This window comes from Coccinella septempunctata, chromosome 4 (assembly GCF_907165205.1).
Source record: "Coccinella septempunctata chromosome 4, icCocSept1.1, whole genome shotgun sequence".
In the NCBI taxonomy this organism is placed as follows: Eukaryota; Metazoa; Arthropoda; class Insecta; order Coleoptera; family Coccinellidae; genus Coccinella; species Coccinella septempunctata.
In genome coordinates this window covers 8,436,811-8,462,989 of record NC_058192.1, presented here as the reverse complement: position 1 = coordinate 8,462,989, position 26,179 = coordinate 8,436,811, and the positions used below count along the sequence as shown (strand labels likewise).

Here is a 26,179-nt window from a genome sequence, read left to right as displayed (position 1 = left end):
AGTGATTCGCCGATCAGGAGACAAGTATTGTGCGACTAGTAGATACCCAATTTTGGAAATGTTTCGAGTAATTAGCTCCCTCTTTGAATTAAGTTCTAAAAAATCTAGTTTTTCATTACTGTATTACTCATTCCTTGAATTTTGTGATATTCTTTCTTTTTCTACTCAACTGCATATGTTTCAACGACTATATGTATCTATCCAGCAAATCAAAGGTCCTATTATCCCTGTTATCGACGTCTACATGAGTTATTACGACCTGTATTCGAAAGACAACCAAAGCTTCTTCCTTCCTTCAGCTAATTATCCTCTAATTAGAAACGTCAAAGCTCCTTTCGAGATATTCCTTAGCCGGAAACGTTTCGGCTGAAGAATGCTGAAACTGTTATGTGGTGCACTGGGTATATCGGCCTTGAGGCCGGTTGCCAGTGTGGCTGTGTCGTCAGTGAAGCGATCAGAATGAAGCACGATACCGCAGGTTAGCCGCAAGAGGTTTTTTTTTTAGAAATAGTGCAAACGGTAGTGGAGGCAAGAAATTGGGAAAGACTGATGTTTCTTCGATGTACAAATTATTTCGTTTGGTTTTCTTATGGTCACACAAAATGAGAGCCCCTTGGTTTTGACTTTTTAAATGCTTCAAGTGATGCCTCAATTCTTTGCCTTCGAGTTTTGTCCAAGGAGATGCCTATATCTTTAATGCTGAAATCACCATTCTTGAAACATCGAAAGATTTCCCTACACTATTCATCAGTTGGAGCTTTATCATCATAAAGTTCCCCTTTTACAGGGTGTATTTGAAGGTGAGGTTTTTTTTTTCAAGAGAAGGTAGAACTATTCGAAATAAATCGTTTCACCAAAAATCACCTATACAAAACTTTCAAAATGACAAAGTTGAAAGAAAAATTGAAAACCGTTACTGAAATAGATCCTAATACGACCCTAGACCGTTGGTTAGATGGATTATCGCAAAGCAGTGGGAAACAACGTATCTCCTGATTCGACCATGTAGTTTCGTTTAGGATATTGGCTCGTTCGATATTTAAGTGGTAATGAAAAAACTTAGGATTGCCGAATTGTTCTCATTATTTTTTAGTAACTTACACGATTTTATGAAATGGCCCGTTTCGATACCAACTGAACATAAGAGTAAAAAAATAGAATAATTCTTCAAAATCTCACCAATTAAATTCGTCTAAATTATTCACGAATTTTTTCACAATGGGCATCACAATCTTCTTGTTCGAACATTCCAACAATCGTCGTAAAAATGGGATGAAATGGAGTAACATCATAGCACTTTTTCAACATAACTAACTAAGCACTTTCAAGAAACTGCCTCGATTTTCTACATTTTTTTTTCACCCTAAATTGCACGATACAACAGTTATGATTCTCTCAGAAGTGACCTGATGCATCTAATCCGATGAACTTGGTACTGAACCATTCATTGTCCAGCCATATGTTTATGTTTTGTTTCGTTTTTGCGATGCCGGAGTCGCCTTCCACAGTCCCGTACTTGAAATTCAATGAAATTTTGTCGAAATTCTAGGGGTTGTATCTCAGCCATCTCAGATATTTTATATAGACAATTTTTGGTTAAACGACTTATTTTGATGAGTTCTATCTTCTGTCGAAAAAAAAGCCTCACCTTTGAAAACACCCTGTATTTGAGGAATTTTAGTCGCACATTCTTTCCCATCAAAGCAGAAACCTAAAACCTGATGCAAATGGTGTTTAGTGAAAACATAATCAGACATATTCAACAAAAATCATCTTCTAGTATCCATTTTGATGCAGCATCCTCGGCAAATCTTCTTGATAGGATTGGAAATTCAGGCAAAAGATAGGTGACACTTTGTAATCAGGTACTGTAGCTTCTAGTGCACCATCTGTAGACTTTTTTGGGTGATTAGTAATCACCCAAAAAAGTCTACAGATGGTGCACTAGAAGCTACAGTACCATCGTTATGAGTACCTTGAAAATAAATAATAACTATTGTGAAGCGTCAATATCCTTTTGACCACTGAGTGAGCTAAACCGGAAATAACCGATCACAAGCCACAAATACAAAACTAAAAAGTATTTCTCTTCTAATCTCATCTGAGATCATCACCTAAAAAAGAAGGAATTGTGTCACCTGATATCTATTGAGGACAATCGTATTCTGAATAATTCTGCTTCACCTCGAACGTCGAAAATATCGAATATTTTCATTGATCGCGTTTTCATTCGGTTTTCCAACGCTTCTGGAACATGAATTCGCCGCTCAATTATACAACGAAACATAAACTGGAGCGAATGGGCTATTGCGACAAAAAAAAACATGGGAAAACGTGACATCATACCGGCACGTACAATGGAGGCGTCGCGGGCAAATGAATGGTTCTGCCGATTCGAATGTCGAGTGAACATTGGCAGAACATGCAAATAAGCCGTTGGCGAGCGGCATTTTCACGGCAATATCCGATTATTTTCATGTTGATCTCGCTTTTATATATTGGCCTACATTTCCGCGGAGCGCATTACAACTTATTCGGGCAATTCGCGATCCGCAAACAGTTTATAAGACCCCCTGAATGCCGGAACGTGTTGCAGCTTCGGCGAGACAATTTGTGGAAGAATTGACCCGAATCCAGGCGGCTTAGTCGGCGAAAACATGTCCCGGCATACGGAATACGGTGTTATTTCCAGAGAATTTCCAGTCGTCAGTTCTTGCGAGCGATAATGTGCACATGTCGTCATATCGCATCTTCCTCTTTCCAGATATGGTGGCAATTCGATTTCATGGCGAACGCTAGTTACTAACGAAGTGTTAGTGAGATTCTGCATGCAACCGTGATCTTTATATGGTTCGCTCAGGGAAACGACCGAATTAAATCGAAAGAAATTACCGTTGTGTTAGAATTTGTCGAGCATCGAGAATTATTGGTGAGCCTGTAATAGTTGGGGAACCCAAGAGGGAAATTAATAGGATTAATATAAGGGGAGATACCTTGGTCCCTGTACAATACCTCTACCAAGAATTAGACCAGTCTAGGACAGCCTGTCAGAATAGTAAAAAAACGATCATTGTACATATTCGAGCTTGTCAGATTAAGATATATGTGGTTAATTACACGTTAAAAAGTATATATTCTCTTAGTCTGGCAATTTAGGCTTGACGAAAATGTGTGGGAGGGCGCCAAAGTTTCAGAAAAAGCGTCACGTGTATCTATATTCTCGAGGGTGGTGGCCTTTATCTTATTTTGAAGCTGATGGTTCAAGAATAACGGAAAAAACATAATCTGGCAGTTTCAGCAAGCCGAAACAATAAAAATTGGCCTTAAAGGTCACAAAAATCAGTTTTTTTGAATTATCTCCTCTCCTGGGCTTTAAATTGTTTTCGCATTCATTATAAAAGTTGTAGAGCATAACATTCTTCACAAATGTTGACCGAAGCAATTTTTTTTACGTTGGAACGTTTTTGAGATGTATGGCGATGAATGTACACTGGGTGTGCATGTGCGTCTTAGCTCCTCACACTTATCGCCCTCTAGCTCGAAAACGGTTTAGGGTATGAAAAATTGCTTCAGACAAAAGTTGTATAGAATTTTATTATCTACAACTTTCATAATGATTACAGAAAAGATTAGAGGTACAGGAAGGGAGATATTTGAAAAAAAAGCATTGTTATCAACTTCAAACTGTCAGCTTAAGAAAACCCCCCTGATAAGTGTCAGATTAATGGGTCAATACTTCTGCAACACCGAGAATGAAATGAAAATCTGACACGCTCGAGTATGTACAAGTAACGTTTTTTTTTTGCATTTTCAAAGGACCGCTGTGAATATTGTCAGTCTCTTGGAAAGTATTAGTATTTGTTAATTCGACAACAGTGGAATCGACCAAGAAGATTATAAAATTCTGTATCCACACATCATGAAAAATTTCATCTGTAATCTGTATCTATTCTTAAAACCGATGACATTTTCTGTCGTTTGTTTTCCTTGTGAAATGTGATCTCCAAACTTAATATTTATTAAGTCTATGGTGATCAGAAACTTTTATGACCATTATTGACTCGCTGGGCGTTTTCGGATTGTGAGAGCACTTCTGAACTCCGAATTTTCGTAAGTGAATGTAGGCAAAAAAATATTTTGCGGCATATTTGAGTCATAAGGATTTCAATGACATATGTTTTGAAATCTAGGAAAATAGCCAACTCTGTCATGGGCAATCGAACATAGAAATATTCAGCAGCCAATTCTTCCTTTCCCAACAATTCAACACCAATTCATCTCTGTGTCACAACGTGGTACAGAGGGACCTTTAGTTCTTGCCAGTTCGAACATGTTCCCAAGGATATAAATCATATCCTCCCTTATACATCCCCTTTTCAGTAATAATACTATGTGTTAATATAGCTCCTTCCGATGTGACATATGCAAAACGGCTCTTAATGGGATCAGAGACGGCCTCCAGATCTCCCAGACCCACATTCTCACGTCTAGTCGCCATCTTGGCACATATTTCAAACGATGGACGCGCGGCGCTTCGTCGACGTTCCGCACACATGAGTGCTCACCCTCATATTTTCCGTCATCGGCGATAAACAACTATCTAGAACCTTGTCTTTCCCCTATCAGTCGCTCGAAAATTGCATCGAGGATCCCCGACCGAGCCTTGACACAATAACATTGGTACTACTGACACGCGTTCGACTCTGTTTGGTCGGCCGCGCGGATTTCTAATTGCTTTGGAAATCGCGGATCTGAATCATCAACATTTCCCACCTGATCGGATTGGAACTGTATTTGCGGTAATACCTCTGAGCCGATTTTGATTGCAGATGGAGAAATATGTTGTTCGATTTGCATTAATAACATGGATGATTGCCCCACGGATCAAGGTCCCGCTGTAAAGCAAGACTTTACGATTGTATACAGGCTGTCCCGACCAATTGAAACTTGTCACTCTTTATCATTTGTCATACCGTTGCTTTTGTCGTAACTTATTCGTGAGTCTTTTGCTCGTACAAATATTTCAACAGTAGATTCTTGAGATCGAAAGAAACACTTTTTCCTTTACCATTTTTTTAGATTTGGCACTGGAAAAAATTATAGCCGTTTCAAGTTTTCATAATGAGATGTGCTACCCCCTGGAGGAATAAAATTACCTTCAGAATAACTAGCTAAATCTGTGACACTACTCATCTGTGGATCTTTTAAACAGAGATGTGTTCAGCCAAAGTACCCAATTTTTCCATTTCCATCTGCGGTTATTTTTATTGAGATAGAAACTATTCTAACGGTGACTATCGAAAAATATTGAATCACTTAAATAATCGTCAAAACCGAACGGCTTCATCGAGCTCGATAAAATTTTCAGATTTTTAACTAGAAGAGTTGCTATTTCAGAATATGTATCACATTTCCATCAACGGTTATTTTTATTGAGAGAAAAACTACTCTAACGGTGACTATCGAAAAATTTCCAAAAAAATGGAATCACTCAAATGATCGTCAAGACCGAACGGCTTCATCGAGCTCGATAAAATTTTCAGATTTTCAACAAGAAGACTTGCTCTTTCAGAATATGTATCACATTTCCATCTACGGTTATTTTTCTTGAAAGAAAAACTACTTGAACGGTGACTATCGAAATAATTCCAAAAAGATGGAATCACTTAAATACAGTGCCAAATATTCGGACATTTGGTATGGAAATATTTGTTTTCAAACACGCTGAATCTATTGCAAGCAATTTCGAGAACCTATCTCCGTTCCTTTAGATTTTCATCTTGGAAATGGCATTTTTCAAAAATTGCCAATTTTCAATCTGCGATATCTCCCGTTATATTCGACAGATCCAATTGGGATTTTCAATTATATAATCAGCGTTGCCTAGGCTTCCACCCTAGCACAAAAACTCGATTTCGAAAATCTCGATTTTTTGGGTCAAAAATGAGCAAGGGGTTAGACCCCCCTGAAATGACCTATTTGATACTCTGTCTGAAAATCAGGATGTCCTATTACTGTCTTAGGATATGGAGTGCAGATAATTGGTTTTAAAGATTCTAGAAAACCAAACAGTTGATGATTCAATAGAGAATTGCACTCCAGAGAGCTCTTCGAAGTCAACTCGAAAATGAAAAGTGGAAAAACAAAAAAAATTATTTTCTCCTGAACAGTGTCAGATATTGAGAAGTTTGGTATGGAAATATAGGTTTTCGAACACGCTGAATCTATTGCAAGCAATTTCGAGAACCTATCTCCGTTCGTTTCGATTTTCATCTTGGAAATGGCATTTTTCAAAAATTGCCAATTTTCAATCTGCGATATCTCCCGTTATATTCGACAGATCCAATTGGGATTTTCAGTTATATAATCAGCTTTGCCTAGGCTTCCACCCTAGCACAAAAACTCGATTTCGAAAATCTCGATTTTTTGGGTCAAAAATGAGCAAGGGGTTAGACCCCTCTAAAATCACCTATTTGCTACTCTGCCTAAAAATCAGGAAGTTCTATTACTGTCTTAGGATATGGAGTGCATAGAATTCGTTTTGAAGATTCTAGAAAACCAAACAGTTGATGATTCAATAGAGAATTGCACTCCAGAGAGCTCTTCGAAGTCAACTCGAAAATAAAAAGTGGAAAAACAAAAAAAAATTATTTTCTCCTGAACAGTGTCAGATATTGAGGAGTTTGGTATGGAAATATAGGTTTTCGAACACGCTGAATCTATTGCAAGCAATTTCGAGAACCTATCTCCGTTCGTTTAGATTTTCATCTTGGAAATGGCATTTTTCAAAAATTGCCAATTTTCAATCTGCGATATCTCCCGTTATATTCGACAGATCCAATTGGGATTTTCAGTTATATAATCAGCGTTGCCTAGGATTCCACCCTAGCACAAAAACTCGATTTCGAAAATCTCGATTTTTTGGGTCAAAAATGAGCAAGGGGTTAGAACCCCCTGAAATGACCTATTTGATACTCTGTCTGAAAATCAGGATGTCCTATTACTGTCTTAGGATATGGAGTGCATATAATTGGTTTTAAAGATTCTAGAAAACCAAACAGTTGATGATTCAATAGAGAATTGCACTCCAGAGAGCTCTTCGAAGTCAACTCGAAAATGAAAAGTGGAAAAACAAAAAAAATTATTTTCTCCTGAACAGTGTCAGATATTGAGAAGTTTGGTATGGAAATATAGGTTTTCGAACACGCTGAATCTATTGCAAGCAATTTCGAGAACCTATCTCCGTTCGTTTCGATTTTCATCTTGGAAATGGCATTTTTCAAAAATTGCCAATTTTCAATCTGCGATATCTCCCGTTATATTCGACAGATCCAATTGGGATTTTCAGTTATATAATCAGCTTTGCCTAGGCTTCCACCCTAGCACAAAAACTCGATTCCGAAAATCTCGATTTTTTGGGTCAAAAATGAGCAAGGGGTTAGACCCCCCTAAAATCACCTATTTGCTACTCTGCCTAAAAATCAGGAAGTTCTATTACTATCTTAGGATATGGAGTGCATAGAATTCGTTTCAAAGATTCTAGAAAACCAAACAGTTGATGATTCAATAGAGAATTGCACTCCAGAGAGCTCTTCGAAGTCAACTCGAAAATGAAAAGTGGAAAAACAAAAAAAAATATTTTCTCCTGAACAGTGTCAGATATTGAGAAGTTTGGTATGGAAATATAGGTTTTCGAACACGCTGAATCTATTGCGAGCAATTTCGAGAACCTATCTCCGTTCGTTTAGATTTTCATCTTGGAAATGGCATTTTTCGAAAATTGCCAATTTTCAATCTGCGATATCTCCCGTTATATTCGACAGATCCAATTGGGATTTTCAGTTATATAATCAGCGTTGCCTAGGCTTCCACCCTAGCACAAAAACTCGATTCCGAAAATCTCGATTTTTTGGGTCAAAAATGAGCAAGGGGTTAGACCCCCCTAAAATCACCTATTTGCTACTCTGCCTAAAAATCAGGAAGTTCTATTACTGTCTTAGGATATGGAGTGCATAGAATTCGTTTTGAAGATTCTAGAAAACTAAACAGTTGATGATTCAATAGAGAATTGCACTCCAGAGAGCTCTTCGAAGTCAACTCGAAAATGAAAAGTGGAAAAACAAAAAAAATTATTTTCTCCTGAACAGTGACAGATATTGAGAAGTTTGGTATGGAAATATAGGTTTTCGAACACGCTGAAGCTATTGCAAGCAATTTCGAGAACCTTTCTCCGTTCGTTTAGATTTTCATCTTGGAAATGGCATTTTTCAAAAATGGCCAATTTTCAATCTGCGATATCTCCCGTTATATTCGACAGATCCAATTGGGATTTTCAGTTATATAATCAGCGTTGCCTAGGCTTCCACCCTAGCACAAAAACTCGATTCCGAAAATCTCGATTTTTTGGGTCAAAAATGAGCAAGGGGTTAGACGCCCCTAAAATCACCTATTTGCTACTCTGCCTAAAAATCAGGAAGTTCTATTACTGTCTTAGGATATGGAGTGCATAGAATTCGTTTCAAAGATTCTAGAAAACCAAACAGTTGATGATTCAATAGAGAATTGCACTCCAGAGAGCTCTTCGAAGTCAACTCGAAAATGAAAAGTGGAAAAACAAAAAAAAATATTTTCTCCTGAACAGTGTCAGATATTGAGAAGTTTGGTATGGAAATATAGGTTTTCGAACACGCTGAATCTATTGCGAGCAATTTCGAGAACCTATCTCCGTTCGTTTAGATTTTCATCTTGGAAATGGCATTTTTCGAAAATTGCCAATTTTCAATCTGCGATATCTCCCGTTATATTCGACAGATCCAATTGGGATTTTCAGTTATATAATCAGCGTTGCCTAGGCTTCCACCCTAGCACAAAAACTCGATTTCGAAAATCTCGATTTTTTGGGTCAAAAATGAGCAAGGGGTTAGACCCCCCTAAAATCACCTATTTGCTACTCTGCCTAAAAATCAGGAAGTTTTATTACTGTCTTAGGATATGGAGTGCATAGAATTCGTTTTGAAGATTCTAGAAAACCAAACAGTTGATGATTCCATAGAGAATTGCACTCCAGAGAGCTCTTCGAAGTCAACTCGAAAATGAAAAGTGGAAAAACAAAAAAAATTATTTTCTCCTGAACAGTGTCAGATATTGAGAAGTTTGGTATGAAAATATAGGTTTTCGAACACGCTGAATCTATTGCAAGCAATTTCGAGAACCTATCTCCGTTCGTTTAGATTTTCATCTTGGAAATGGCATTTTTCGAAAATTGCCAATTTTCAATCTGCGATATCTCCCGTTATATTCGACAGATCCAATTGGGATTTTCAATTATATAATCAGCGTTGCCTAGGCTTCCACCCTAGCACAAAAACTCGATTTCGAAAATCTCGATTTTTTGGGTCAAAAATGAGCAAGGGGTTAGACCCCCCTGAAATGACCTATTTGATACTCTGTCTGAAAATCAGGATGTCCTATTACTGTCTTAGGATATGGAGTGCATATAATTGGTTTTAAAGATTCTAGAAAACCAAACAGTTGATGATTCAATAGAGAATTGCACTCCAGAGAGCTCTTCGAAGTCAACTCGAAAATGAAAAGTGGAAAAACAAAAAAAATTATTTTCTCCTGAACAGTGTCAGATATTGAGAAGTTTGGTATGGAAATATAGGTTTTCGAACACGCTGAATCTATTGCAAGCAATTTCGAGAACCTATCTCCGTTCGTTTCGATTTTCATCTTGGAAATGGCATTTTTCAAAAATTGCCAATTTTCAATCTGCGATATCTCCCGTTATATTCGACAGATCCAATTGGGATTTTCAGTTATATAATCAGCTTTGCCTAGGCTTCCACCCTAGCACAAAAACTCGATTTCGAAAATCTCGATTTTTTGGGTCAAAAATGAGCAAGGGGTTAGACCCCCCTAAAATCACCTATTTGCTACTCTGGCTAAAAATCAGGAAGTTCTATTACTCTCTTAGGATATGGAGTGCATAGAATTCGTTTTGAAGATTCTAAAAAACCAAACAGTTGATGATTCAATAGAGAATTGCACTCCAGAGAGCTCTTCGAAGTCAACTCGAAAATGAAAAGTGGAAAAACAAAAAAAAATATTTTCTCCTGAACAGTGTCAGATATTGAGAAGTTTGGTATGGAAATATAGGTTTTCGAACACGCTGAATCTATTGCAAGCAATTTCGAGAACCTATCTCCATTCGTTTAGATTTTCATCTTGGAAAAGGCATTTTTCAAAAATTGCCAATTTTCAATCTGCGATATCTCCCGTTATATTCGACAGATCCAATTGGGATTTTCAGTTATATAATCAGCTTTGCCTAAGCTTCCACCCTAGCACAAAAACTCGATTTCGAAAATCTCGATTTTTTGGGTCAAAAATGAGCAAGGGGTTAGACCCCCCTAAAATCACCTATTTGCTACTCTGCCTAAAAATCAGGAAGTTCTATTACTGTCTTAGGATATGGAGTGCATAGAATTCGTTTTGAAGATTCTAGAAAACCAAACAGTTGATGATTCAATAGAGAATTGCACTCCAGAGAGCTCTTCGAAGTCAACTCGAAAATGAAAAGTGGAAAAACAAAAAAAATTATTTTCTCCTGAACAGTGTCAGATATTGAGAAGTTTGGTATGGAAATATAGGTTTTCGAACACGCTGAATCTATTGCGAGCAATTTCGAGAACCTTTCTCCGTTCGTTTAGATTTTCATCTTGGAAATGGCATTTTTCAAAAATTGCCAATTTTCAATCTGCGATATCTCCCGTTATATTCGACAGATCCAATTGGGATTTTCAGTTATATAATCAGCGTTGCCTAGGCTTCCACCCTAGCACAAAAACTCGATTTCGAAAATCTCGATTTTTTGGGTCAAAAATGAGCAAGGGGTCAGAACCCCCTAAAATCACCTATTTGATACTCTGTCTGAAAATCAGGATGTCCTATTACTGTCTTAGGATATGGAGTGCAGATAATTGGTTTTGAAGATTCTAGAAAACCAAATAGTTGATGATTCAATAGAGAATTGCACTCCAGAGAGCTCTTCGAAGTCAACTCGAAAATGAAAAGTAGAAAAACAAAAAAAATTATTTTCTCCTGAACAGTGTCAGATATTGAGAAGTTTGGTATGGAAATATAGGTTTTCGAACACGCTGAATCTATTGCAAGCAATTTCGAGAACCTATCTCCGTTCGTTTAGATTTTCATCTCGGAAATGGCATTTTTCAAAAATTGCCAATTTTCAATCTGCGATATCTCCCGTTATATTCGACAGATCCAATTGGGATTTTCAGTTATATAATCAGCGTTGCCTAGGCTTCCATCCTAGCACAAAAACTCGATTTCGAAAATCTCGATTTTTTGGGTCAAAAATGAGCAAGGGGTCAGAACCCCCTAAAATCACCTATTTGATACTCTGTCTGAAAATCAGGATGTCCTATTACTGTCTTAGGATATGGAGTGCAGATAATTGGTTTTGAAGATTCTAGAAAACCAAATAGTTGATGATTCAATAGAGAATTGCACTCCAGAGAGCTCTTCGAAGTCAACTCGAAAATGAAAAGTGGAAAAACAAAAAAAATTATTTTCTCCTGAACAGTGTCAGATATTGAGAAGTTTGGTATGGAAATATAGGTTTTCGAACACGCTGAATCTATTGCGAGCAATTTCGAGAACCTTTCTCCGTTCGTTTAGATTTTCATCTTGGAAATGGCATTTTTCAAAAATTGCCAATTTTCAATCTGCGATATCTCCCGTTATATTCGACAGATCCAATTGGGATTTTCAGTTATATAATCAGCGTTGCCTCGGCTTCCACCCTAGCACAAAAACTCGATTTCGAAAATCTCGATTTTTCGGGTCAAAAATGAGCAAGGGGTTAGACCCCCCTTAAATGACCTATTTGCTACTCTGCCTAAAAATCAGGAAGTTCTATTACTGTCTTAGGATATGGAGTGCATAGAATTCGTTTTGAAGATTCTAGAAAACCAAACAGTTGATGATTCAATAGAGAATTGCACTCCAGAGAGCTCTTCGAAGTCAACTCGAAAATGAAAAGTGGAAAAACAAAAAAAATTATTTTCTCCTGAACAGTGTCAGATATTGAGAAGTTTGGTATGGAAATATAGGTTTTCGAACACGCTGAATCTATTGCAAGCAATTTCGAGAATCTATCTCCGTTCGTTTAGATTTTCATCTTGGAAATGGCATTTTTCAAAAATTGCCAATTTTCAATCTGCGATATCTCCCGTTATATTCGACAGATCCAATTGGGATTTTCAGTTATATCATCAGCGTTGCCTAGGCTTCCACCCTAGCACAAAAACTCGATTTCGAAAATCTCGATTTTTTGGGTCAAAAATGAGCAAGGGGTTAGACCCCCCTAAAATCACCTATTTGCTACTCTGCCTAAAAATCAGGAAGTTCTATTACTGTCTTAGGATATGGAGTGCATAGAATTCGTTTTGAAGATTCTAGAAAACTAAACAGTTGATGATTCAATAGAGAATTGCACTCCAGAGAGCTCTTCGAAGTCAACTCGAAAATGAAAAGTGGAAAAACAAAAAAAATTATTTTCTCCTGAACAGTGACAGATATTGAGAAGTTTGGTATGGAAATATAGGTTTTCGAACACGCTGAATCTATTGCAAGCAATTTCGAGAACCTATCTCCGTTCGTTTAGATTTTCATCTTGGAAATGGCATTTTTCAAAAATTGCCAATTTTCAATCTGCGATATCTCCCGTTATATTCGACAGATCCAATTGGGATTTTCAGTTATATCATCAGCGTTGCCTAGGCTTCCACCCTAGCACAAAAACTCGATTTCGAAAATCTCGATTTTTTGGGTCAAAAATGAGCAAGGGGTTAGACCCCCCTAAAATCACCTATTTGCTACTCTGCCTAAAAATCAGGAAGTTCTATTACTGTCTTAGGATATGGAGTGCATAGAATTCGTTTTGAAGATTCTAGAAAACTAAACAGTTGATGATTCAATAGAGAATTGCACTCCAGAGAGCTCTTCGAAGTCAACTCGAAAATGAAAAGTGGAAAAACAAAAAAAATTATTTTCTCCTGAACAGTGACAGATATTGAGAAGTTTGGTATGGAAATATAGGTTTTCGAACACGCTGAAGCTATTGCAAGCAATTTCGAGAACCTTTCTCCGTTCGTTTAGATTTTCATCTTGGAAATGGCATTTTTCAAAAATGGCCAATTTTCAATCTGCGATATCTCCCGTTATATTCGACAGATCCAATTGGGATTTTCAGTTATATAATCAGCGTTGCCTAGGCTTCCACCCTAGCACAAAAACTCGATTCCGAAAATCTCGATTTTTTGGGTCAAAAATGAGCAAGGGGTTAGACCCCCCTAAAATCACCTATTTGCTACTCTGCCTAAAAATCAGGAAGTTCTATTACTGTCTTAGGATATGGAGTGCATAGAATTCGTTTCAAAGATTCTAGAAAACCAAACAGTTGATGATTCAATAGAGAATTGCACTCCAGAGAGCTCTTCGAAGTCAACTCGAAAATGAAAAGTGGAAAAACAAAAAAAAATATTTTCTCCTGAACAGTGTCAGATATTGAGAAGTTTGGTATGGAAATATAGGTTTTCGAACACGCTGAATCTATTGCGAGCAATTTCGAGAACCTATCTCCGTTCGTTTAGATTTTCATCTTGGAAATGGCATTTTTCGAAAATTGCCAATTTTCAATCTGCGATATCTCCCGTTATATTCGACAGATCCAATTGGGATTTTCAGTTATATAATCAGCGTTGCCTAGGCTTCCACCCTAGCACAAAAACTCGATTTCGAAAATCTCGATTTTTTGGGTCAAAAATGAGCAAGGGGTTAGACCCCCCTAAAATCACCTATTTGCTACTCTGCCTAAAAATCAGGAAGTTCTATTACTGTCTTAGGATATGGAGTGCATAGAATTCGTTTTGAAGATTCTAGAAAACCAAACAGTTGATGATTCCATAGAGAATTGCACTCCAGAGAGCTCTTCGAAGTCAACTCGAAAATGAAAAGTGGAAAAACAAAAAAAATTATTTTCTCCTGAACAGTGTCAGATATTGAGAAGTTTGGTATGAAAATATAGGTTTTCGAACACGCTGAATCTATTGCAAGCAATTTCGAGAACCTATCTCCGTTCGTTTAGATTTTCATCTTGGAAATGGCATTTTTCGAAAATTGCCAATTTTCAATCTGCGATATCTCCCGTTATATTCGACAGATCCAATTGGGATTTTCAATTATATAATCAGCGTTGCCTAGGCTTCCACCCTAGCACAAAAACTCGATTTCGAAAATCTCGATTTTTTGGGTCAAAAATGAGCAAGGGGTTAGACCCCCCTGAAATGACCTATTTGATACTCTGTCTGAAAATCAGGATGTCCTATTACTGTCTTAGGATATGGAGTGCATAGAATTCGTTTTGAAGATTCTAGAAAATCAAACAGTTGATGATTCCATAGAGAATTGCACTCCAGAGAGCTCTTCGAAGTCAACTCGAAAATGAAAACTGGAAAAACAAAAAAAATTATTTTCTCCTGAACAGTGTCAGATATTGAGAAGTTCGGTATGAAAATATAGGTTTTCGAACACGCTGAATCTATTGCAAGCAATTTCGAAAGCCTATCTCCGTTCGTTTAGATTTTCATCTCGGAAATGACATTTTTCAAACCCGACTCTTGTAAGTAGGTTAAACTCTGGTTCTCTAGTTTCTTAGTTTTAAGTTCTACTAACCACGTGCAGCAAATTTCATCATTCACGTTCATACAAATGAGTCTCTCCACAAGTCGTCTAAAGGCGATAGCATACTGACGCTCCGATCAAAAAAATTGTATATACAGCTCGTAATAAAAATGCTCATCCTAGATGCTGATTCAATCTATTCATATGGTGATTTCTGAGATGGTATGCCGTCTCCCAATTAGTGGTTCTATTCTATTACGACGGCCCACTATAATCAGGGCCCCTTTCCTAATTGGCTCGATGACATTGGCACGTTAACATTGCAACTACTGACTTACATTACTTTATCAGTGAGGATATTGATGGCATTGAATTAATTCAAGTAGAAAGTCATATTATATAACGAATAACTGATCCTCTAAACTGTTTAAATTTGTACAGGATTGAATCTGGCAACTTCGAGAAGAGGAAGCATATTGCGGAATATTCCCAAATGTGGGGTTATCTATAATCGACCTAAATATTGTTACACGTTTTTGTTTCAGTATACCCAATTATGAACTTACTTAATAGGGATCACAACTAAATTAATCTTTATGTTTTGTGTTTAAACGTATAACACATAAAAATATACGTATAAATGAACTTCTTGAAGAAAACTACTATAGCAGTTTCAAAATCCGTGTCCAATCTGCGAAAACCTTCTCGTTCCTTATGTGTTTAGTCCAACAAACTTTCCAGATATATGTTTATACAATCTAAACGCCTGTTTTGAATTCGTCCCACAATTCCAGAGTAATTAATTTCGGAGTTATCTTAGTCGGCGTAGCCTGCAAATTTCCCGTGTAACAGGGACCATTAATAATTTAGTAACGAGAAGTACCAGAACTGAGGCTGATACTCGGTTTCTTTTTGAGATAGGTTGACACTAATTAGGAATGCCTACTGCCAAATTTGGCGATGCTTGTTGTTAATTCATGCCAATGAATTCAGAAGACTCGTCTTCGGGTAAAGCAGTTTGCCTGTTGGTTTTTAATTTGTCTTATTCTTTTCGATTATTTATTTTGTTCGGTGCATCTGTGCGTTTTCAGATGGGGTTTGAAGCAATTAGCATTTGGTACCTCTAGCAGAACTTAGGTCTGACTTCTATCTGGGGATTTTCAACCTGATTGAAATTTTCCGAGCGCTAAAGTAAAGCTATAGAAGTGGAAAATCAGTGCAAACTAATTTTTCGAAATTAATGAACCTCTTTGGTTAGTTTCTACTCACGATTTCATTTCGAATTTGTTGGGGGGGGGGGGGGCATGCCTATGCCTATATTCAACATCTTTACGAGAGACAATCGACAAGTGGCTTCAACACATAGAAGTGTGAATGAAGCAGGTTCAACAATGATGAGGAATCAGTTAACGTATTCAAAAATGAAGTTGGTGAATGCAAGTTCGACTACAACGAATTCAACATCATACTCAATAGCTCCAAAACTACTGAAGCAATAATCCAAAAGCATATCGACCTTTCTTCCTGCCTGTCTTCCCAATCTGAGAAGGCTACATCTCAGGGAAGGCCCTCAGATTAAGCTTGATTTCTAATAGTGTTCTTGGTAGTTTTTGGCCCATCGAATAGCTCTTGATGTCTTCCTTCATCAGTGAAAGACATGTGAGATTTGAGTGTAATCGCAACGTCCACCACAAGCAAACAACTGTAAGACCAAGTTCCAGGTACCAAACCTAGTTATGGACTAGCACCTCCAAGTCAGTTTAGTACACGAATGTTGTTCTGGTCTTTGGAATTCGTCACCAAAACACTCTCTGCAAACCGTCTCGATTCAAAACAGAGTAGCACAATTGATTGGCTACCCTGTCATAACTCATAATGATCTGCAGTCATTAGAATAACCATGTACAGGAGCTATTCTGGGTAGTATATTCTGATACCAACGTGAAAGATTCTGTAGTCTCTTGAAGGAGGTGATGCCAGCTGTAGCCAGGTCATACCCAACTCTTCCTAAGGAGAAAATATTAGAAGCTTGCAGAACAATTAGGTATTTCCTTGGTTAGGTGGTCCAAACCTTCCAAAATAAGGTTTCCAGGAAATGAGGCGGTTTTCTAGTTATGGAGAACATATTTCACCATGTGAGGGTGGCCGCTTTCAGTCCCAAGTGAAGTTCTTGATCCAAGCAGTGATTAGTCACATGATAGAACGGGATTTCCAGCATGGAGTTGGTCAAGACCTTCACGAAGACCATCACGTGAATGTTTATGAAAACCATCACATAACACGAAGGGCAATTAGAGAAAACATGACGTGAAACTTTCGTAATCTTCATGATTCAACAAGATTTCCTTCTCCAATTCCGCCGAGTGTGTTGGGCAACAGTTCAGAAGGATCCTCGCTCTCCCCACTCTCGCTCTGCTAACGTTCGTCCGACCAAACGAGGAAGCAAGGTCTGTGCCGTCGAAATTCGCCATATTTTCGCGACATTCTGCAAAATCGACCGGCAGGAAGGTCAGTGCGAGTGGAAAAAATTTATTTTTGAGATAGCCTTGCCGTTTTGATGAAAAGCGTTGGTCTGGTGCTGCGATACTCGGCAAACATCGAAGGAAGGCGTCATAGCGACCTACTAACCCAAATTGAAATCCTCGCGCACTACGTAGACGTTGCTGTTGCCATTGAGTCGCCGGCATCCGCAGAGGAAGGTTGTAGACGCACTCGCAGCAGGACCCGGTGGTGGAAGCCGACTTTTCCTCTCTGGCTGGAGCTAGTCGCCTACGTTCTGCAGAACCGTGCGTGAACATAGCCGTCGAGTGACAATAACATTACCGTGTCGTGGAATAAAAATGAAACTAGTTATGATATTACTGTTAAACTTTCCAGTGTTGTTGAATGATCGACTGGTGCGTAATAGCGATGCTTCGTGCGGCCATGTGTCGAAGCAGTGTTCTCCTTTGGATTACTTAAGTGTGTTATAACCGGTAAAGTTAACTGTGTCTTCAGTTGATAGATGTTTGATTGGATACTTCACAGAGTGTGTCCAACTTTATAATGCTCGAACATAGTGCTCAGTATTTGAACGTTTCACCAACCTTCGAAGAAAACTTTGACGTTTCTTTCTTTCCGGATTTTTATACCACAAGGTGGGTAGCGGAGCTTGGCAAGAAATTTTTTCAGAAGAACAGAATGGATATTAATTGGAGCCCTGCAAGAAAATTCCGAAATTTTTTCAAAATTACCAAAACGGCACGACCCTAAAAAAATTGTTTCATAAAGAAAAACTCGAAGCAGAAGAAATGGCGACCTTGAAGAAAAGTCTCAGATTTTCATGGAAGATTTCGAAATTTTGTGAAGAAAAGGATTTCCAAATTTGACGTCATGAAAAAGAAGATGAAAGAGAACTTTAGAAGAGTTACTCATATTTTTATTGTTTTGTTATAATAAAAAATGAAAGTTATCTCAAACTTGTACTAAAATTTTTATTGTTATACTCGTCACATGACTCAAGCCAAAAACCTAAGAATAATCGAGTTGGAATGTGCAATTTTTAGATATATACGAATTTATTAGAAATATAACGGTTACGACAGGAGTTTTATCTATCTTCCTGAAAGAGTCACCACTTCAGCAAGAAGTTTAACCGGATGTCACAAATGTCGGACAAGGTTTCAGCGAATCATTGATGAAGCATTTGGTTGAGTAACTGAAAATCTTAGAATGAGTTAGTAATCAGTCAATCTTTGGTCAAATTGTGTCAATACTTGGAGTTGAAAATTCCTAAAGGTGTATAACGACATACAAAGAATGAATACGCCGTTTTGTGTCCCCCTTCGATGTAAAACGCTCCCGCTCTGTGAGCGGTGTAAATTTCCTCTGATCATCGATCGATCGTCACATAGGTGACACTTATGCTCCGCACACAGGTGACACTTATGTGGTTCATCTGATGTTTGCTGGTTTTCCTTCGATATTCTAAAATAAAATTGCCTCCCTCCTCATTCAATTCGTGATACGACTGCAAGTAATGCATAAAACCCAGTAACGGCTTCATCCTTCATCATGCAGTCGCCGTGCACAGACAAAATTCGGAACCGATTTCAGTCGACGCTTAGGCATAGGTGGATATGGGCCAAACAAGTTTTATCGCCAGAGAATCGAATTGAGCGACGAACTGGCAGGATTCCATTCGGTTGGCCAAACCTGAAGACCACACACACATAAAATCGTCATTTCCATTTAGAGAACGGCCAAGAAGGATAGAAGCGGAAGGCAGGGCCACTTGGACAGGCCTGATCTAGTGGCTCGTTTTAACGGTACCTTCAAATTAAAATTGGCTTAATTTCGACCTTATCTCCGCCAGCTAACAAAGCAGGATCGAGTGTTCATTTGGATATTCCGATTTTTTCACTGATATCATTATTATCTCGATGTTTGTTGTATACGCTTATGGTTGATGTGAGAAGTATTACAATAAAAACATTCTCTCACGGTTAATATGCGGTGATGTTGAAACTAATTACATCTAGGTCTATGCGTAGATGGCTGAAGTAACATTGTACGTTTCATAACGAAAATCACAGGATATTTATAGCAACAACATTGAATTTTTTCAACAATAAACTTTCGAAAACAAACAATCATTATTATTTTCATAGAATTTCGAAAAATAAAGGAAGGCTTTACTGTCCAGGCTTTTCCTAGCTTCTGGCTACACTAAACGGATTAAAATTCTTACGGAAATAACATGCTACACTCTAGATTTTAATGGGGGCGTTACACTGCTACTTTGAGATCTTTTGTGCTTTCTGGAGCGATAATGCTCTGTAAGAGATCCAGTAAGAAGCTGTTGCATACTCTTGCTACTAGAGCAGACACTTCTGCAGATGCTAAACGACAACTATTATTCTAGGTTTTGGCTGAAATCGTTGTATTTCCATCTTAATCGACTAAAATATTATATATGGTAGTTACCCAGTAGCGTTTTTTATTAAATGCCTTCACAAATCACAATGTAACCTAAGTAACCAACGTGGATGCCCAATATGTCAAATCATGGAAAATATCCTGAACAAAGGAGTGTTTCCACTGTTAAATTAATGCATAATTCTTCAGGACTCAACCTATAAATCCAGTAACGTTCAATGTCCTTTAATTATGCAAAATTTAAAATTCTCCTCAATTTCCCCACACTTCGAAAAACTTCCAGAATGTGGCATAACGAACTGAATTATAATCTCAATCTAATCGTCGTATACACTGTATGTAATCAGAACAGGTCATTTCCACCAACAATGGACTGTTATTGTTATGAAAATGATCAAAAACTCCATAACTAATCAAATGCCAAGTCAATGCCACTGTAAAAACTTAACAGCCTGGGCTTTATTGAAACAATTTTACGGCAACTTTGTAGCCTTTTCTCGTATCCGGTGGATAACTAGCATGTTGTTTTATTACGGCTTTATATACACCTATCCGATTTGGATTTAATGCGTTTTCTAAATTTTACCTGGCGATAAGATAGGTCAGGAAAAGTTTGAATTCGATCGATTTCATGGATAGTGGTTAATTTCGTATCCTCAATAAAATATTTTATTACAGTAGCTATTTTACATTTGAATGCGTCCCTTTATAAATAATATTCCAAGAAGGATTTCGAGACAATTTTTTTTAAGAGAATAAATGTTTGTAACACATTTTTTAAGCTCCATCAGATACCATCTTTATTATCTTGTCGCAATAAAGCTGTCACTGTTTCTATTTTGCAGGCAAGTTAACCTGCACACTTTTATTTCCCCTTATACATGTTGTAGCTATTATATGTATGCCAATCATCCACTTCAATTTTTGAGCTGTGTATTAGTCAATAGAACAAATTTCCCGACATGTCTGACTGGGGCCACATGGGAACAGTAAAACAGTTCATTATCGATCGGTTCACCGTAATCGCTGTGAACTTTCGGTGGCCAAAAAACTCGTAAACATTTCTGAGAATTCGGAATCGTTGCCAACTTCATCATTACGCTCTCTTCTTCCCAAAAGGTGATTTAAAAGTGCAAATAGGTGGGCATGCACGTATTGTATGCCAAAATATATTCCGTTTCTGTTTTTTCTCGATAGGACAGTGACCCGTTAGAATGTTTGTACGTTGACCCAGGACTAACATCCTTTCCCTATCGACGTTTTCGGGCAAACAGACCTTTATTTCGGTGTTTGTTCGTGCGGAGTTTCTCACGCTGATTTTTTAAATCGATGATCATAGGTACAACGTATTTGGTTCAACAGGATTCTCGTTTCTTCAGTTTTGCTCATTTGACTGCCTTCATGTATTGCTCCTTATGTACTTATTGCCGGCCCATTTCAATTATTGTCAATTTCTAGTAGCTATAAGTTCAAAAAGTCCTTAGAAATCGATTAGAAGCAGTTGGTCATTCGAATTTCTTGCAAAATTTGGGGGTACTCTACATTTATCAGTTCATTTGAACGAACCATTTCAAAAAACTACAAACACGCGATAAATTCTCGATTTTTGACTTGTGATCGAAAAAAAAACGCACAGCCATCCTTTCCAGTCGCAATTAAAAGAGAAATGTCCGTAGTCACAGGCAAATTGACTTTCTCGTTGCAACAGCCCATCGAAGAACGCTTTTCTAATGAGCGCTTGATTTCTCCTGGTTAAATATAAATACTTTTTATCTGCGTACAAGTCGTTTTTGTTTTCACGCGACAAGTTCGATTACTAAAAATAAGGATCAGACCTTGCCCTGCGCATTGGTCTCTAAAACTGGTTAATTTCTTGCAACTCAATTAGCACTGGACTGAAAATGATACAGTCCGTTTATAATGCAATCGATTGAGGCGTAAAATGGAAGGTGGTTTCTTTCATCGATTAATTATTAATTAAATGTCTTTGTAATAGACGCTAAATGTGACTGAAAGAGGTAGAAAACAGAACTGTAGAACCAAAAAAAAACACATTCTTTCCGTAAAAATCCCCAACAGAAATAATCGCCGAAAATCACGAACGACAACCATACAAAAGAAGTCCGACGACTTGAAAAATTCCTGTAGGTACAGGCGTCCCGGCCGGTAGGAAAGAATGCAGATCTACAAAGGAGCTGATTAGTTTTTCTGTTTCGGTTTCGCGGAAAGGCGTAGCAAAAAAAGCGGATTCAGCGAATAACCCGCCTTTTGTTCTAGTGCGGAATGCTTCAAGCGGATAGATTATAGGCACCAGGATCCTTAGACAATCAGACAAGGTGATTGAAGAGGAAGCCGAATTTCGTACGAAGAATGTTTCATAACGCCGCTTTCACTCTCGTTATTACCATGAATCGGACATATTTCCAACGAATCCCTGATTCACCTGCCAAATATTTCAGCGTTATTAAATTCCAACGTTGCGAATAGAGAATTCCGTTATTATTTCAATATTACATCTCTGGTCTAATTTGGCAGGAGTTGTAATAAGGATAACGTTCATATTTGTACTCCATCGAATCTGTGGAAATCATGAAATATTCGGAATATTAAATATCTCCCTTCGTGTCCATGACAAAGAATGAACAGAATAAAATTCTCGGTATTTGTATCAGAATTTCCAATTTCACAATGAGGATTCATCATTATTATTCACTCTATCAGCTGAGTAATAACTGCAAAACAAAACTGCGGAGTAGGTTTACAGGGTGAGCCTATAACACCACTCATCTGAAAATTATCCTAAAAGAAACCAATATCATCAACGAACTTCCAATTCTCGAAATATTAGTTGCCTATTTGTTGATCTTCACTTTCTGAAAGGGTCTCAAGCATCTTATGTCCAAAGGCATTGGTTTCGATATCAATTCAGTAGATTCTAAAGCTAGATTATATACTGTGCTCCAAAGATGTATGCTCGCTGTAGAATTCTGTAGAACTATCCATGTAGCCCAAACAATTTTTTGACAGACGATCTGTATGTCATAAATCACTATAACTTTTGAATTGTTCCAGGTATGTCTGTCACAAGAGGGATAACCATTTCGAGTGATAATAAAAGCCAAAATAAACAACCTGAATTACCGAGTAGGAGTGAGTAAACAAGACATTTCTAGTTCCGTTTGTTTCAAACAGTATGAACATAATCATCGTGAACGGATAGAGAATTGAGAAGATTGAATTAATTTTGTGAGCTTCCATATCTCCGTAATAACAATTATTATTTATAACAAGTTAGGGAAAAATTACGTTCACACAAAAAATCAGTAAATTGTTCAACTTGTATAAAAAACCTGATTGAAAAATGAATTCCTTAATTGTGCGTTCCATTCTATGAGAGAGTTCGTTTTTTCTTGGCTGAAAGCAGGTGTCTCGTTGGGTTTTCCCCCACCACCGCTTGATATTTTCAAGACTCGTTCAATAAAACCTATTATTAATTTCAGTTTTTCCGTTTATTACCATATATTACAATATAATGGGTTCATTTAATAATGGTAACCTCAATATGCTGATTTTTATGATTCAGTATTATGAAGCTCCCCTACAAGCATAATTATAAGGAAATGATAATACTTTAGTCCTGCATTCTGGCCATTAATTAACTTCTCTACGTGTATATAAATATATTTCAACCGCATCGAAATTACAAACTCCACTAGAGGCCCTATACGTTCAAGAAAAGAGAGGTACCAGCCGCATTCATTGTTGGTCCATTGATTTTTATCGTCGTACTTGTAATTGATAGGTGGTGAATTATTTCAGTTATTATTATTCATGAATTATTCAAAACGGTTTTTATTGACACTAAAAATTGATTCAAATGAGGTTGCATTTTTAATTAGAAACGCAACATGGAAATTCATCTGACAAGGATGAGCAGATAATAATTCCATCAACATGTTCTTGAATAATAACAAAATTTTCTGAAAATGCCGAGAATTTCGCAATCATTCACTACATTCAGTCTCTAACTTGGAATAAATCCAGTATATTCCTCAACAACTCTTTCCGAAAACCCAATTTTCTATACTAAAATAATACTTTTCTCGATGGAATGCACTATTTCCGAATAAAACTGTTCGAAAATTGCTATAACAGTCAAAACTGATTGCTGATTACTGAATGAATTTGAGTGTGCTTGTTGAGTGTTGATAACAGTTTCAGACGCAAATGATTGTATTTTTTTATCTTGAGCTGCTGAGTACAATGAGTCATACCTAATTTCATTATTTTTACTGAGGTAGGAAAGGAACAAAATCTGAAGGGTTATAACTTTTGAAGGCGGCAGCTCTATTTTTCGAAAAAACATATTCTAATTTCCGATTCTGGGACACCCTGTGTATCATCGTCAAATGGAAATCAAATTTTCGGAGGAAAATATGATATTTCAGAGAAAATTACTTCGTAGAGCTTGGTGTTCAATTGATTAAGATCACTAAATGGGCAAAAATAATTGAATAACAAATTCTTTATATCAGGCAGCCGGAATTTTCTCAATTTCCTAAGAGCCTCCAAATTTCAAGCTGCTTGGCAAGTAATTGATCCTACCGCTTCAAAAAAAAATTCAGGTTCTCCGTAGTGCTCGCCTTTACCAGGTAAAATAATAAAAAACTAATAGACCACTTTTCGTTTACGATTCCATAAGGTCTGTGTAATTGAATGCCTTCTACGGAGACTATAATACTTTTTCCCTGACACCTTACCATCTTCGTACACAACGTTCCACGTTTTAGAATGCTGCGTTGTCGGTTATTAAATTTATAACTACCGGAATGGAGCTCGATGGGTTTTTATCCGGTGGAAACAACGGTTTCCTTATTCTGTTGAGCCAGATTTTGAGTTTTTTCGAATAGGGATGACGTTTCTGAATGTATGTGTGCCAATCTGTCAAAGAGTTAGTCGATTTTTTTGCCAACTTCTTTCGATTGTTAAATAAAAAGAATGGGCTACGTATACATGTGTTCTTTTTTCGTTTTTTTATATACTCACCTGAACATGAAAACTTTTAAAGATTCGGGGAATCAGACGTTGCATTTTATTTCACCCAAAGTTGAAAATCTTTTCAGAAAAACAAAAAGGAGGAACAAGAATGTTATAACGAAAGTCTGAATTTCTGCAGTCAAATAAAACAATTGATTTATGAGAAGGCTGAATTTCAAAACTTTTCTCCTGCATTTAAACTATTCAGTGAATAAGAAATTTTCGTTCACAACCCAAAAATAGTGGGATAAACGAAAATATTGAAACCAAAATTGTGCAGAAAAAATTTTCTTAGATTAAAAAAAACTCTTAAGATATTTATGGTCACACTCATCTCGATTTTCCAGTAACTCTTAAATAAATGAAGAAAAAACCTTTTTTATCGTCTATATTAATAATGGGTTCATGTGATTGATCATGGGTTGGTGATTTGCTGGTATATTGTTCCCGATTTCATTGCCTTACCCGTTACGGTAATGGAGTCATAACTGCATTTTTGGTCATAACACAACTTCCTACACAAATAACAAGAAAGGAAGGCAGATCACCAGTTTTCTTCAGCAGTGTACCTACAATGTTCAATATAGAAGCATTAGGTAAAAGTGAAAATGACAAATTGTGCCTTTTATTGTTGAACATTTTAGTGAGCAATTCGTGAGGACATTTCTCAATGGTATGATCCACAATCAATTCATAAAAAAAATGATGGGGCGATCATATTTTTCATTTCCATCCCAACAAAAAAAAATTTGAATAAGAGCAGATCACAAAATGGCTTAATAAATGATTGTATAGCGTCGCAGTTGGCTTTGAATTATTCTGAGCTGTTCCTTGGTGGAGGTTCTTCCACTAAATATATATATAATAAGGGTTAAAATTTCGTGTTTGTTAAGCAGTACCCATACTATTTTTTATCGAATATCGAGAAACAACCTAAGAATGTAGCAATGTGGCCTTTGCTAGCATATCAAGCCGAACATTTGTGGAATCTCGCTCTTTCAGTTCGCCTGCGCAATTTTTTTCTCGAATATAAAGGTTCATCCACACCCATTAACTTCGAGTTCAACGTTCAACACCTTGTTTTCTCATTCTGCCATCAATTTAATCGAGATAATTCGAGAAGGTAGCTGTGATATCAATAAATGTTTAATCATATATCAATGTCTACCCTAATTAAACGATTACAATTTGAAATAATTCGCCACTAACCGATACAGCTCAGTGCAAGAATTACGTGGCTGACATTTTATGTAAGAAAAATGGATTATTTGCGAAGGATACTCACATAGGTCAACGAATTAAGTCCGGAGCATTGCACCAGGGACGCACAAGGCCGAATATTTTGGGTGCGCTGATCCTATTTTCATGTTTGTGTGTATACCTCGAATTGCATGGGAATTTCAGGTACCATTCCATATATTTCAAACGAGAGAAGTTCCCCGAATGAGATCTGGCAACCTTGTTTCGTCAGATCGTGTGATGCATTTATATTTCCTTGCATATTCATGGTCGTTGAGCA

The 26,179-nt window shown here is 37.2% G+C and overlaps 1 protein-coding gene across 5 annotated transcripts in view; it reads left to right on the top strand.

Moving 5' to 3' along the window:
* The window catches only part of LOC123312191 (nuclear receptor coactivator 2), a 175,397-nt gene that overhangs the window by 114,637 nt on the left and 34,581 nt on the right, over nt 1–26,179 (top strand). For 2 of the 5 annotated variants that reach the window (XM_044896475.1, XM_044896462.1), the window contains exon 1: nt 17,409–17,843. The exons of 2 other annotated variants lie outside the window; for them this stretch is intronic. In XM_044896475.1, the coding sequence (XP_044752410.1) occupies nt 17,752–17,843 (92 nt within the window). In that variant the 5' untranslated portion in view covers nt 17,409–17,751. Of the gene's footprint in view, nt 1–17,408; nt 17,844–22,695; nt 22,774–26,179 lie in introns of those variants that run through there. One more of the 5 variants, XM_044896469.1, reaches the window with a different exon arrangement.